Below are 15561 nucleotides of genomic sequence, written 5' to 3'. Positions count from 1 at the left end.
TGCAGCCCTATATCATCAATGACTGTGGAAATTTGTATGTTCTCTTCATGCGGTCATCTTTATAAATCTCATTGGAACGGCACCAAACAAAAGTTCTAGCATCATCACCTTGCCCAAAGCAGATTCACGATTCATCACTGAATATGACTTTCATCCAGTCATCCATAGTCCACGTTTGCTTTTCCTTAGCCCATTGTAACATTGTTTTTTTCTTTTCAGGTGTTAATGATGGATTATGTTTAGCTTTTCTGTATGTAAATCCCATTTCCTTTAGGCGGTTTCTTTCAGTTCGGTCACAGACATTGACTCCAGTTTCCTCCCATTCTTTCCTCATTTGTTTTGTTGTGCATTTCCTGTTTCGGAGACATATTGCTTTTAAGTTTCCGGTCTTGATGCTTTGATGTATTCCTAGGTCTACCAGTATGTTTGCCTTTAACAACCGTCCCATGCTGTTTGTATGTGGTACAAATTTTAGACACAGCAGACTGTGAACAACCAACATCTTTTGCAACATTGCGTGATGATTTACCTTCTTTTAAGAGTTTGATAATCCTCTCCTTTGTTTCAATTGACATCTCTCGAGTTGGAGCCATGATTCATGTCAGTCCACTTAGTGCAACAGCTCTCCAAGGTGTGATCACTTCTTTTTAGATGCAGACTAATGAGCAGATCTAATTTTATGCAGGTGTTAGTTTTGGAAATGAAAATTTACAGGGTTTTTCCATATTTTTTTCCTCAGAATTGAGTGATTCCATAATTTTTTCCCTCTGCTTGGTCTTGAAAAAATTACCCTTACTGAGTACCACATTTTTAATCTTGATTTCTTTTAGTGTTTCTTAAAGCCCTAAAGTTGCCATTTGAAATTACTTTAGTTTTGTGCCATGTCTGTGATCTGCTTTTTTTCAACAACATTAAACAACTGAATGAACATCCCAGTGATTCCATAATTTTTGCCAGGGGTTGTATTACTGTTCACATATGACTTTAGTCTCATGCAGAGGATGTTCCCATTAATTCTATATTAACCTATGAAGAAATAATGGTGGCATTCTTTATTACAGAGGTATTATCCACTGGAAACATTTCTACTCGGGACCAATTCACATTCTGCTTTTTGCATACATGTTTTATATGCTTTTTATTTTTATGGATAGTAAAGTCTATAGGCCCATTCACAGCACATCTGAGTTTAAGATCAAATTCACCCATTCAAATGAATGGGTCTGCTAAAATCTGGATTCTAAAAACTGATTGACCCTAAAAGGGATAGGGATGATAACGGGATCCAGAACATTAATGAAAAAAAAAATAGTTTTTCTTTGTTTGTTTTTTATGTAAGAAAAAGGAAAACTAAATTCTGTCTAAGAAAGTGTATGATGCCTCAAAGTGATGAGTGAGCATGCTCGAGCACCCGTCCCACATGTTTCATGGCTGTTAGACAATAACAACAGCCAATAAACATGGCGGGATTGCCCACCATACACGGAAATGCAATAGCCATGTTGACTACTTACATTACTGTCATTGGCTGGGCACATCGCATCATCAGGTCTTATGGAAGACCCGCTGATGCGATGCTTGGCATACTCTCCTCTGGAAGCAGTTCAGGAAGAGTTGTTATAGGAGACAGAGCTTAGATTAATGTTATAAAGTTGCACACTTTAGTGCCTTTTATGTGGCACTAAAGGGTGTTTATAACCTTTTTTATACCTATTAAATAAATAATTAATGTAAAAAAATGAAGTTGGTTCCCCCCTATTCTTGATAACCAGCCAAGGTAAAACAGACAGCTGCAGACTGATATTATCACACTGGGAAGAGTCCTGGTTATTAGGCCCTTCCCAGCCTAAATATACAAGACCGAAGCCACTGCAGATTTGGAACATTAGATTAGATGCGCCAATTCTGGAACTTTGCCCAGTTCCCGATTACCCCGATAGCAGGGGGCTGATGGGGGGGGCAGGGAACTGATGTCAGCTGTGTAGTGTCAGCTGGCAACAAGCCTAGGGGTTAGTAATGGAGATCCATCTATCAGACATTCCCAATACTAACCTAGTAAGTTAAAAGAAAAAAGCACAAAAATATTTCAATTTAAAAAACACTCCCGGAATCCTTCGTTTACCAATTTATTAATAAAAAAAACCCATGCTGGTGCGCAATAGTTCAAGGATTTTGATGTAGTCCTCAAATGGCAACCTGAAAGATGTAAAAAGAGAGAATTAAATAAAGGCAAAGACAGTCCCTCGTTCACTAATTTATTAACCCGGTAGCTCTGACATAGTCCATGGCATTCCCACAACATCCACGGATTCTGTAGTACAACCTATGGAGCCTTGTTCTGAGAACGTAGCTTCATAGGTCACTCCCGATCAGCCTGCGCGCTGCGAGATGAGTGGAGAGCGGTGATGACGTCAGTAATGTTCACATAGTGCACAACCTGATCGGGATTGACCTATGAAGCTACGTTTTCAGTTTCCCATTGACTTCCATTATACTAGTTACTTGAGTCAAGCCCATCTGAAGGTCCGACTTGCTTGATTCGAGTACTGATCACTCAAGAATTTTAGTGCTCATTCATCACTAATGCCTCACAGAACAGGGTAACTGCTAATCATTGAGAGTAAAACTAGACACACAAGGGAATTCTTGTGTTCTCCATTTAAATTAATTTGTGATCTAAGGCTGTGTGCCCTCTATGCATTTTCCAAGCGTTTATGCTGCGGAATTTCCGTAGCATAAACGCTTGTGAAACGCTTGGTAATCCGCCCCCCATGGTCCCAAATGACAAGTTGCAATGTCAATGCGCAGCATGTCCATTAATTTTGCGGACACGCAGCGTAATCGCCACCATTAACTTGCACTGAAACGCATAATATCCGTGTCAGTACATTTGTACACACGGATATTATGAGTTTCTATGTGTGGATGGTACCCAGGTCTGGAGGAGAGGAGATTCTCATCCAGACCTGGGTACCATAGAAACTGTAAAAAAAAAGAATTCAAAATAAAAAATAAAGTTTATACTCACCTTCCGATGTCCTCCCGGTGTTTTGTCTGCTCAGTTCGGTCTCTTACAATGCTGACGCTGTTGTGAAGGACCTGCCATGACGTTACTGAGTCATGTGACCCATCACATGGCTCAATGACATCACCGCAGGTCGTTCACAACAGCACCAGCAGCCCAACACACCGGACGCAGCGGAGATAACACCGGGAGGACACCGGAAGGTGAGTAAAAACTTTATTTTTTTATTTTTTTACCATTCTTATTCTTTTTTTTTTAACTAACTTGGTCACACTACTATAAATCCATGCCGGTTGCATGGATTTATATAGCGTGAATAAGTTGTCAAGCACTTTTCCAAGTGATGCTAAAATCGCTTGAAAAAGCGCTTGATAACCTGCATGCAGAAATGCATGCAAAAAAGCTTGACAAACGCTTCTACCTAGCGGGAAAAACGGATGTAAAAACGCATGCGTTTTTCCAGCCAGGGAGAAGCGTAAAAAATATGCAGCATTTCTGCATCGTGGGCACATAGCCTAACAAGCATGTTGCTGTTCTTCGCAATCTCTTTATCAAGAATCAATTTAGTTTCTAAATGTCTACTATTTTCATGCATTTTTTTGTTGTAGGAAAGAGGATTTGCCTTGGGGAAGCCTTGGTACGGATGGAGTTATTCCTTTTCCTTGTGTCTATTCTGCAAAATTTTGATTTGAAATCTCCGGTACCTCCAGAAGAACTTGACATTACTCCAAATGTATCTGGACTGGGGAACTTTCCTAAACCCTATAAAATGGCTTTTATTGCTCGCTAACACAATAGGAGAATCTTTCCAAAGGCTTAATATTTTCTAATTCTGTACTCATTTGCACCAAATTCTTGAAAATCGTGTAAGTGGGTTTATGGATTTTGTGCAAAATCAAAGATGCTCTTATTCTACGTTTTGCCTTCTTTGCATCTTTTTAGAGTAAGATATTGCATGATCTTTTGAAATGTAGCACATTAGTCTTCAACTGCGCAAAAATAATGTTTGTTCTCATGTAAGGCACTGAAATATAATTGGTAAAAATTTTGAGACATATTGAAAAGTCACTATTGATGAATTAGGCAAAAATATCTTTGTAAAATAAAATGCAGATCATGTCAAGAAACAAAAAGATAGACAAAACCAAGTAAATCTTACCTAAAATTGCACAATTCTATAATAAATAAGGTTTAAAACAAGGTCATTGTTAGTCTCGAAAAAAGTCTCAAAGACAATAACGGCTTGGAGCCATTATGGAAATTGTCATAGATAAGGGTTTAGTCTATGGTTCAAACAAGAACAGTATATTCCTGGCCATTATGTAAATTATATCTTGCATATCTTGTAAGTTTTCCCCTCTTCAGACACTACCTCCAGTTTGCAGATGTTTTGAGCTAGTGGAGACTAGCTGCTATGATGGCTTCCACAAACAGCACACACAAAGACATAAGGGAGTCTGGATCTCCTACCTCTATGTAGTCCATGTTCAGTAGCTCCATGGAGAGCATTATACAGCAGTACTGAACAGTGTAAATGTGAATCCAGCACCATAAGTCTGTGTGTGTCTTAGCGTCTCTTTCATCTTGCTCCTTTCTCCTCCCCTCGCCATAGACATCAATAGCTTTTTCATGCCGAATGATGAGTTGAGAAGCAGAAGGAGAAGTGACTCATGACTGGAGAAAGAAGGATATTTCTTTAATAAGATATATTACTAAGTTTCTTATGTTTGTCTATGTTACTAATTTATGCAAAGTTTGCTAAAATGACAGTTAACATTTAAAGGGTCTAATTAGAAAACTGTAATGTACTCCATAGTATTAACAATTAAACATAATGTGCAGGAGTCATAGTGTGCCATAGAGAAACTCCAGTGATCATGGGATTTTTGGTCCCAAATTTTGCTTCATGAAGCTGCATAAGGGGTACTACTGTAACTGCATATGGAGTTTTATAGCTAGTGAGTGTCTCTATGACAGCTGTATAAATATGTATATACAGTAGGATCGCTGTAATGATGGTTGCAGGTTACAAGCAGCACTTTAAATGGGGTTGTCTGGGCTGAAATGAAATGTCTGCGCTCACTTAATGCAATTAAAGGGGTTGTGTGAGCTGAAATGAAAAGGCTACAGGCACTTAATGTGACTGTTGAATCGTTACAGTGTGTGATGGGCACACTGTCTTGATTCCATAGTAACTCACAAGTGGCTGGGTGGTCATGTGACCACATGTGTATGATTTGCCTACTCACAGTCATGTTCCGACCAGACTCTTGCACTTCCCTCAATTCTCTTTTACTGCAGATCTGTGGTTAATGCAACAAGAAGGGCTCTTTGCAGATTTTGACCCATTGAGCTCAATTTGGAAATTCTGCAAACAATTTGCAACTGATCTACAAAATAAATTGATTAGGGATTTAAAATCATTCCATTTGGTCCAATTTTTGATTTGACTATGTTTGTTGTACTCTAACTGCAAATTTGTATGCCTCCTTGTAGTGTAATAAACAAGCTTAATGACTGTACCTGTTATTGTGTAACTAACAAGCTTAGTGCCTATAATACTGATGTGTAACCAATAGTGTTGAGCCACCCCCGTAGTGTTCGAGTTCGGTTCGGTTCGTCGAACACCCTTGTGTTCGTCGAACTGTTCGTCGAACACCTTCGAACACCGTTAAAACCAATGGCAGACAAACAAAAACACATAGAAACACATAGAAAACACATTCAAAGGTGTCCAAAAGCTGACAAACTGCTCAGAAGACATAACTAATACATGGAAAAGTGACAAGTACATATAGTCATGCGAAAAGAAAAGAGGTGGAGGAGTAAAAGGAGGGGGAGACACAGATATAGGCATGTCATGCCCTTCTAAAATCCAAAAAGTGAGAAGCCGACACGGCCAGTCCTTTCCTGCCCGTGCCACATCCGTGTCGCCGGGTTTGTGCCAGAGCCGCGGTGGACCCTGACGGCCAGCCCCCCTCTCCCAATACTGGTGCCTGTCCGCTGGTGGGTCGAGCGAGCCCCCCTGTGGTGCAGGCAGGTCTAAGCTTTTTAATTTAAATTGTCTCTCTAATTTAAATGAATACACTTTAAATCCTTTTACAAGGATCTATTGGAGGGCAAGTCTCATGCCAGCAGCCGCGTAATTCCAGCTCCAGTAGCGTCCACTATAGCTGCTGCAGTTAAAAAGCTTTGATAAGAATCGAGCTCGGCGGTCTACCGCAAGGCGTCCTACTGCCAGTCACAGCCCCTATGCCTTGGGGCGCCTCCTGATGCTCTTCACTGAGTATCCCGGGGTCTCGAAGCATTTCCTTTGAAAAAATTAAGTGTCCAAACTACAGGTGGTGTAGCTTGCTTAACAGCTGGGATAATCCGCTGACTAGCAGAAACTGCTACTAGGCACAAAGTATTTCCTGGGCTAGATGCAGTTAAAAATTTGTAATTAGATACTCTCGTTGGATGCTGAGAAAGCATTCCATAGAGTCTCATGGCACGCCATATATTATTCTCTTAAAAAGCTTGGGGTAGGGGTCTAGGGGACCCTTTTATAGCCAAAATCATGGCCCTGTATCGCAATACATCACCTAGGCTGAAGATAGATGGAACTGTAGCACCCCAAGGGCTCGGTTGCTACAGAGGTATTGCACCTCACCCAGAGGTGTGATATCTCACTCTCAGGTAAGGATGGAGTGTGGATCAGATCCCCGACACCTGCATGCATTACACCACATTGCCGTGGGGTAGGGCGACCAATATGCCCCTGAGATGGGCACGACAGTCCCTGTCCCTGGCTGGAGTGGGGGGAGGGAACACTGAGGAAGGGGAACCCTATAGTGCAGGAGCAGGGAGGAAGCAGTTCCTGGGTGCATTGAGAAGGGAGTATAAAAGGTGGGCACCATCTTAGTTCAGTGCAGAGAAGTCTGAGCAGAAGTGACAGGGAGCAGGGGCTCTGCATGAGCTCTGCTCTGGCGGCGGGCCTAATAACAGAGGCCCAGGCCTGGAAGAGGGAGAAGGAAGGAAGAGGAGCGGAGAAGGCTCCAGGAATGAGGAACGAAGGGATCTCAGGGGTGCGGACGGGCGAGTTGCCACCGCACGCCCGAATCCACCTGCGTGGAGGGGTCAGGCCAAAGGGGGAGACTGGTCCCCGAATCTAGTGGAGGCGGGAAACGACCCTCAGCTAGAAACCGGAGGCTGTGACCCGCTAGGAAGGCACCACATAGGGTCAGGGAAACTGGCGCCAAGTTTACCAAGAGGAGGCCCGAGGCAGCCGGACAGAAGCGTTGGTAAGAAAGGCCAGACAAAGGACACATAAAGGGGGTCCTGTGAAGCGCTCCAAAGTTATCTGGGAGTTGTCTGAGCCCCTCACCTGGTGAGAACAGTACGACGTGGGCAGCCGTTACCTGCAGAAGTGGTCTGGATAATAAGAACTGTGAGTAAAGGCCCTGGACTGCATCACTGACTCCGTGTCGTTACTGCTGCTGCCCTGCACCATCACCCCCATCCTCCGCATACAGTGCCCTGAGGCTACACTCCTCCCATGGGGAGTTATACTACGCTCTGCTGCACCCACAACTCAAGCCTCAGCGGTCTGCCCTGCAGCGGCGGTTCACTCTGACCGCAATCCACGGGTGGCGTAGTCGGACATTTAAACATCAAAACCACATAAATAGTTCCGCCACTGGTTTGACCGCCCTGAGCCACAGAACCGGGTCACCGCCACGGAAACTACAACCACCAGCATCCACCAAAAAGGGTCCGGCTCCGGGTGTCCCAAGGCCCAGGGGGTGCGTCAGAACATTTTCATCACCTTTCATAATCACCAATGGGACAAGGCAGGGATGTCCTCTGTCCCCTCTCTTATACATCCTTGTAACGGAGCACCTGCTCTCATCAATTCGCCATAACCCCAATATTAGGTGGATTGAGGTGGGAGGCACCGAGTTCAAGTGCTCTCTATTTGCTGATGATGTCCTAGTATATATCACTCAATCACATATATCCATCCCTGCTGTTATGGCTGAAATAGATCACTTTGTTACATGGTGAAATTTTAAAATCAATGCAGCGACGTCTGAGGCCCTCGATGTCTCCCTCCCCAAATCCATACAGGATTCCATCCAGTCCAACTTTCTCTTTGCCTGGCCCTCACAGGGTATCAAATACTAAGGAATTCCTATTCATAGAGACCTCTCCCGTCTATGTTATCTTAATTTTGGGCCCTTTATTGAACAACTCCATACAGACCACGGTTGGCAAGATAGAACTGTAAGATTCACTACGTGAACCACTGGTGTTTTGTGGAAAAGCACATGTACACTGTGTTCCAAATTATTATGCAAAAAGTGTTTAGGAGTGATAAGGGAAGAATTTGTTTGTTTGTCAGTTAAACTCATTGATGGTGATGTGTGTCAGGGCTCTTTATATCACTGCAAGCAATTGCCAACACCTGTGCTAATTAGTTTGGCAGGTGTGTCCAATGAAAGGCAAGACTACTTAAGAAGGCTGTCCCACATTATTAAGCAGCCTACATTTTCTGCCAAAATGGGAAAGAAAAAGGATGTGATGGCTGCTGAGAAGCAACAAATTGTGGAGTGTTTAGGTCAAGGCATGACTACAATCAACATTGTCCGATGATCAGGATGAAGTGTCTTGGCAATTAAGAAGTAAGTAGCTGATTCATAGTACACACGTGTGCGTGCTGATAAGGGAAAATTGAGGACTATTTCCTACAGGCAATTACGTCAGGTTAAAAGAGCAGCGGCAAAAAAGCCTTGTCATAGCAGCAGACAAGTTTTGAAGCTGCTGGTGCCTCCAACGTCCACCGAACAACAAGATGCAGGATCCTTCAGAGGTTTGCAGCTGTGCGTAAGCCATCCTGTCGACCTCCTCTATCCACTGTGCACAAGCGGAAACGGCTCCAGTGGGCCAAACAATACATGAAGACTAACTTCAAAACTGTTTTGTTCACCGATGAGTGCCGTGCAACGCTCGATTGTCCAGATGGATGGAGTGGAGGATGGCTGGTTGATGGACACCCCACGCAAATACGGCTTCAGCGCCAACAAGGAGGAGGTGGAGTAATGTTTTGGGCTGGAATCATGGGGAGAGAGATTGTTGGTCCCTTTAGGATCCATGAAGGGGTAAAGATGAACTCCATAATGTATGTGGAGTTTCTCAAACAGCACTTCCTGCCATGGTTCAAGAAGAAGAACCGTGTATTCCCCAACAAGATAATTTTCATGCATGATAATGCACCGTCTCATGCTGCACATAACACATCTGCATCTCCGGCTGATATGGGCATAAAAGGGAACAAACTTATGGTGTGACCCCATGCTCCCCTGATCTCTACCCCATTCAGAACCTCTGGAGCATCATCAAAAGGAGTGTCTATGATGGCGGGAGGCAGTTCACATCTAAGCAACAGCTCTGGGAAGGTATTCTGTCCTCATGCAAAACAATTGAAGTAGAAACCATCCAAAACCTGACAAATTCAATGGATGAGAGAGTTCAGAAGCTCCTTTCGAACAAGGGGTCCTATGTGCAAATGTAACATCACCTAGAATAAAGTTTTGATTTGAAAACTGTTTGATTTCAGTTTCTAATAACCTGCTAATGCTTATAATTTCAAAAATGACCATTTTTTGTTCTTTATTAAAATGAAAAGGTTGATCGAAGAGTGTGGGGGATCTAAGAGTGTGGCAACCCAGTAGTCAGGATTACTTTGAATTCTGACAATCTGAGGGTCATGTTGCAGGTAGTGCAGAAAGAAGGCACTCATGTGTCTTGCACATCTAGGAGCCCCAAAATTATTTTCTGGGCTAGATGCAGCTAAAAATTATTATTAATTTAAAATCTGGTGGAGCTTAGTATAGATGGCCTAATAGAATCAGTACTGCACACTGCAACAAAGCTCAAATAATTTTCCAGCCAAGATACAGATAAACATGATTAGTAATTTGAAAGCTTATAAAGGTTGGTGAGGTGATTTTAACCAATCATCAAGCTTTTACTCTCCCCAGGATGACACAGGGGTAGAAAAGTCATTTCGGATCCATGATTTGTTCATCTTTATGAACATGAGTCTGACAACATTTTCAGTGGAGAGCCGCATGCGCTTATCTGTCAGCACACCACCAGCAGCGCTGAACACACGTTCAGACAGAACGCTGGCTGCGGGGCATGACAAGATCTCCAAGGCGTAAGTGGCGAGCTCCAGCCATTTATCCAGATTGGAAGCCCAAAAAGAGCAAGGGTCCAGTGACCCAGTCATGGCTTCAATGTTTACTTGGAGATACTCCTGTACCATCGTCTCTAGGCGTTGACTATGTGTCAGACTTCTTGTCTCCTGTGGCCTTGCAAAGGATGGGCTAAAAAAGTGGTGAAATGATTCCGCAAAATTGATGTTACCAGCAGATACTGTGTTTCTGTTACGGTTTGAGTGCTGAACACTCGACGGTCCCATGGTTGGCAAGTTGGAACTGTGAGATTCACTACGTGCACCACTGGTGTTTTGTGGAAAAGCACATGTAAGATTCTGCAACAGTCTCTGCTGATACTCCTGCATGCGTGCATCCCTTTCTATGGCAGGAATAATTTATGCAAATTTACTTTTGTACCGGGGATCTAACAGTGTGGCAACCCAGTAGTCGGGATTATTTCTAATTCTCACAATTCGAGGGTCATGTTGCAGGTAGTGCAGCAAGAAGACACTCATGTGTGTTGAGCATCCAGGAGCACCAAGTCCCTGTTGTGTTGGTAGCGAGGTAACAATCTTGCTTCCTTCCTCTGTCCTCTCCCCCCCTCAATCTCGCACAACAGAAATGTGATCAAGGTCTCCCTCATCTGATGAGTTTTCCATCAGTTCGTCCTCCACTTCTTCCTGGGCTCCTGCACCTTCCTCACTAGTTTGGCTGCTACCATGCGCCCTGGTAAAACCATCTCCCCCACCCTCACATGCCTGCCGCCTTGGTGCTGCCGACCATCTGGACCTTGCAGATGTTAGCCCTTCCGCATACAACTCCTCCTCCTCTACTTCCTCCACCTCCTCTTGTGCCACCACCAGACTCTGAATTCTGTTTAACATGTGCTCCAGCATGTAAATCACCGGAATAGTCATGCTGATAATGGCATCGTCAGCACTAAACATCTTCGTCGCCATTTCAAAATGTGCAGAAGGGTGCATAGGTCCCTGATCTGAGATCACTCCTCCAGCGTGATTTGCATCACCTCTGGATCTTGTTGGCCCAGGCTATAAGTCAGAACGTATTGCACCAGGGCTTGTCGGTGCTGCCACAGTCGCTGCAACATGTGCAGAGTTGAATTCCACCGGGTAGGCACATCGCATTTTACCCGGTGAAGTGGCAGGCCCAACGACTTCTGTAGAGATGTAAGTCGCTGAGCTGCGGGATTCAAACGGCGGTAGTGAGCACACAGCGACAGTGCACTCTGCCGAAGGCCATCTAGTCCGGGATAGTGGGCTAAAAATTGCTGGACAACCAGATTCCACACATGAGCCATACAAGGCACGTGTGTAACATTGCCCCGGCGAAGGGCCGCACGCAGGTTTGCAGCATTGTCGCACACGGCCTTCCCTGGTTTCAGGTCCAGTGGAGACAACCATTCTTGAAATTTGTTCTCCAGAGCTGACCACAACTCCTCAAATGTGTGACTCACATTTCCCAGACATTTCAAAGTAAAAACAGCCTGATGACGTTGAGCCCTACTGCCAGCATAGTAAGGAGGTGTGCACGATCCATTCTGCGCAGTTAGAAATCTTGTGGCATGACCAGACAGGCTTTGGGTGCAGGTGGAGGACCGAGAGGAGGTTGAGGAGGCAGGAGCAGTGGAGGAACTTTGAGATAAAGAGGATTGACGCACAACTCGTGGGGATGGCAAGATTTGGACAGCAGCCCCTTGTCCTGCTGTCACCATAGTTACCCAGTGCCCAGTCAGCGACATGTAACGCCCCTGTCCATGCCTACTCGTCCAAGTGTCTGTGGTGAAATGCACCCTGTCACACACAGAGTTTTTCAAAGAAGCGGTGATGTTGTGTGCGACATGCTGGTGGAGCGCAGGCACACCTTTCTTTGAGAAGTAGTGCTGACTGGGCATCTGGTACTGGGGCACTGCGACAGACATAAGGTCTCGAAAATCCTCTGTGTCCATCAGGTGGAAAGGCAGCATTTCTGTAGCCAAGAGCTTGCAGTTGGTGAAATTCAACCTCTTAGCTTTCTCATGGCTAGGTGGAAATGGTCTTTTACTTGTCCACATCTGAGGGACCGAGGGCTGGCTGTTGTGCTTAGACGGGGTTGATAAGGGTGTCCCCGGCAAACTGCAAGTCTGTGAGGAAGATACAGGCGGACATGTCAGGTTGCCTTGACCCAAAGGTGGTGCTATCGATGTCGGACAGTGCTCAACACCAGCTGGTGTTACCACCGCCAAAGAAAATGATGACCTGCCAATCACTCTGGCTGTTGCGGGTAAAGAGGTGGCAGGTCTGCGTCCCAAAACAGGTGTGACTGCTGTCCCCCCAGTCACAGAGGATGAAGAGGCCGCGGATGCACAAGATGTGGCAGACGGTGGTTGGCCCGGCCGGCTAGGCCGCATTGTAGCACAGTGAGCTTCCCACTGCAACTTATGCTTCATGTCCATGTGCCGGTTCATGCATGAAGTACTCAAACTATGTATTTTTTGGCCTCTACTTAGCTTTTGCTGACAAATGTTACAGATAACACGAGTTGGGTCATCTTTGTCAATCTGAAAAAATGCTCAGGCTATGCAAGGCTTAGCACCCATGCGACCTGAAGAGCCACCATGACTTGTGGTCAGAGGCAGAGTTGTGTTTGAGGATGCAGCTGTTGACGTGCTTCCAGTAATACGTCTCTGTCCAGGAAGGCACAACCTGACCTCGTCGTTACTAGCATCCTCCTCCACCTCCTCTGCTGACCTCATCTCTTGGCTGACTGTGGGTTGACAGTAAGTGGGATCTCCAACTCATCATCATCACCCTGTGTTATCACACCCGACGTCCTCAGAGCCAACCTGTTCCTGCCCTGACAAAAAACTAAAGTTGTCGCTCCAATCAGATATTTGAGTCTCATCATCGTCTTCCTCATTGTCTCCACCAACAGGAGTTAAAGTTTGGGAATGAGGGTCTACATTATGGACAGAAACTTCTGCGTCTGGTCCTGGATCCGACTCATAAATATTCTGGGCATCAGTGCAGATCATTTCCTCGTCTGGATTCACATAAGCTCTGGAGCCGACCTCTGATTCCCAGGCTATAGTATGAGTAAACAGCTCTGCAGACTCAACCATCTGTTCTACCCCATACTCAGATGGGCAGCTGGAGATTTGGGAGCTGTGAGGAAGCATGTGCGATTGGGGTGACACCTCTGAGGACTGGAGTATTTGTGATGTTAAAGTTGAGGTGTAGGAGAGCCCACTTAAAGGAGCACTTGATATCCGTTGAAGCACCTGCTGTTTTTGTGCCTCATCTGGAATTTGTAGCGATTGGCGTGGCCGTAAGAAAGCGATCTTATCACATTGTCCGCTAAAAGAAGTAGACATTTTAGTTTCGCTGGAAGATGGTCTTTCTTCTGCAGATGTTACTGTTGCTTTAACAACTACCACACGGACACAACTTTTTTCCCCTTCCCAACACGCCTATTCCCCTTTCCACCAGCAGCAGGCCTTTTTCCACTCATTTTGGTGGTTAACTAATTCACAACTCTGGAGTTGTTGCACAAAAAACAATGGATGGGAACCGAGCAGAGCTGAGTGGCCAAACTGTGGTATTAGGCCAAAAGTATTGGCTGGGTTAGATGCAGAAAAAAATTATATTGAATTTGCAACCTGATGGAGGTCAGTATAGATGGACTAATAGACCAAGTCCCACACACTGTTAGAAGTCCAAATATTTTTTCAGAGCTAGATTCAGAAAAAATTATATTGAATTTGCAACCTGATGGAGGTCAGTATAGATGGACTAATAGACCAAGTCTCACACACTGCTAGAAGCCCAAATATTTTTTCAGAACTAGATGCAGATAAAAATTATTTTTAATTTGCAACCTGGTGGAGGTTAGTATAGATGGACTAATAGACCAAGTCCCACACACTGCTAGAAGCCCAAATATTCTTTCAGAGCTAGATGCAGAAAAAAATTATATTGAATTTGCAACCTGATGGAGGTCAGTATAGATGGACTAATAGACCAAGTCCCACACACTGCTAGAGGCCCAAATATTTTTTCAGAGCAAGATGCAGAAAAAAATTATATTGAATTTGCAACCTGATTGAGGTCAGTATAGATGGACTAATAGACCAAGTCCCACACACTGCTAGAAGCCGAAATATTTTTTCAGAGCTTGATGCAGAAAAATATGAGATTGAATTTGCAACCTGGTGGAGTTTAGTATAGATGGACTAATAGAATGGTGCTATGCCCAAAAGGTTTTACTTCACTAGGTGCAGTAAAAAAATTGGTATTCTGTACACAGGTGGTGTAGCTTGCAACACAGATAGGCTACTCCACTGACTAACACACTCTGCAATAGGCCAAAAAGGATTTGCTTTGCTAGATTTAGCCAAATGCTGTGAAAAAACTTGCACAGCACTGGCACAGACCTGCCTGGCAAAAACTGATAGGAACTGATGTAACTTAGTCCTGAAAAGGACTGCAATTACAATTAGTCTTTACTCCCAACCTATCTATTTAAGAGCACAGACCTACCTGATAAAAGTCGTAGGAAATGATGTAACCTAGTCCTTAAAAGGACTGCAATCACAACTATTCCCTACTCCCAAGCTATCTGTAGATTTGTGCAAAAATTGGCTTGAAATTAACAAGGTATAGCGCACACAGCAACAGCGGTGCCGTCTAACACGTAGCTGCAGCAGTGAGAAAATGGTGGCGACGGGGAAAATGGCTGGGTCTTATAGGTCAAGGACATGTGACATATACTGCCAATGACACATGCCCTTGCTTGTGTGAAAAAAAGCACTTCGCTCCGTGTGTGCGCTGCTGATAGGCTGACAGATTGCATCTCCCCACTGTAAATGTGGGAAAGAGAAAAAAAAATGGAGATCTTCATTATTCCTGCAGAGATCCATCCCCTACCCCTCCCCCCGCCCCGCTGTACACTCAAACTGCGTATTAACATTAATTTTCAGCATTACTGAGAAAAAATCCAGTTATGATTTTGGTGCACGAACAGTTATCGAACATAACCTCGAACAGACAAATTTTTTTCAAATCGTTCGTGTTCGCCGAATGGCTTGAACACCGCCCAAAACAGCTCGAATTTGAGATTGGCGAAGAGTTTGAGTCGAACACCGCTCATCTCTAGTAACCAACAAGCACTGTACAAATAATGTTGTGTAACCATTAAGTTTGTGTCCTCATTAAGAGCATGTAACCAACATTTAAATAAGCCAAATTATTCTGCCCATGTCTGTGCCCTTCATTGGTGTTTTTGAGGTCAATGGACACCTATAGTATGTGTAGCACCCTGAGGATTCGGCTGCTACAG

The 15561-nt window shown here is 44.3% G+C and overlaps 1 protein-coding gene across 1 annotated transcript in view; it reads left to right on the top strand.

Moving 5' to 3' along the window:
• Nucleotides 1–5547, top strand: part of LOC141154997 (cytochrome P450 2G1-like) — a 59671-nt gene extending 54124 nt beyond the window's left edge. Inside the window, exon 9 of the mRNA XM_073641590.1 lies at nt 3634–5547. Coding sequence (XP_073497691.1) covers nt 3634–3815 — 182 coding nt within the window. The 3' untranslated portion in view covers nt 3816–5547. The remainder of the gene's footprint in view (nt 1–3633) is intronic.
• Nucleotides 5548–15561: the final 10014 nt, after the last annotated feature.

This window comes from Phyllobates terribilis, unplaced genomic scaffold (assembly GCF_046119375.1).
Source record: "Phyllobates terribilis strain yellow unplaced genomic scaffold, ASM4611937v1 Scaffold_7__3_contigs__length_470593459, whole genome shotgun sequence".
NCBI classification, from domain to species: Eukaryota; Metazoa; Chordata; class Amphibia; order Anura; family Dendrobatidae; genus Phyllobates; species Phyllobates terribilis.
The sequence above is the reverse complement of the archived record's forward strand: the minus strand, read 5'-3'. Positions and strand labels throughout refer to the sequence as shown.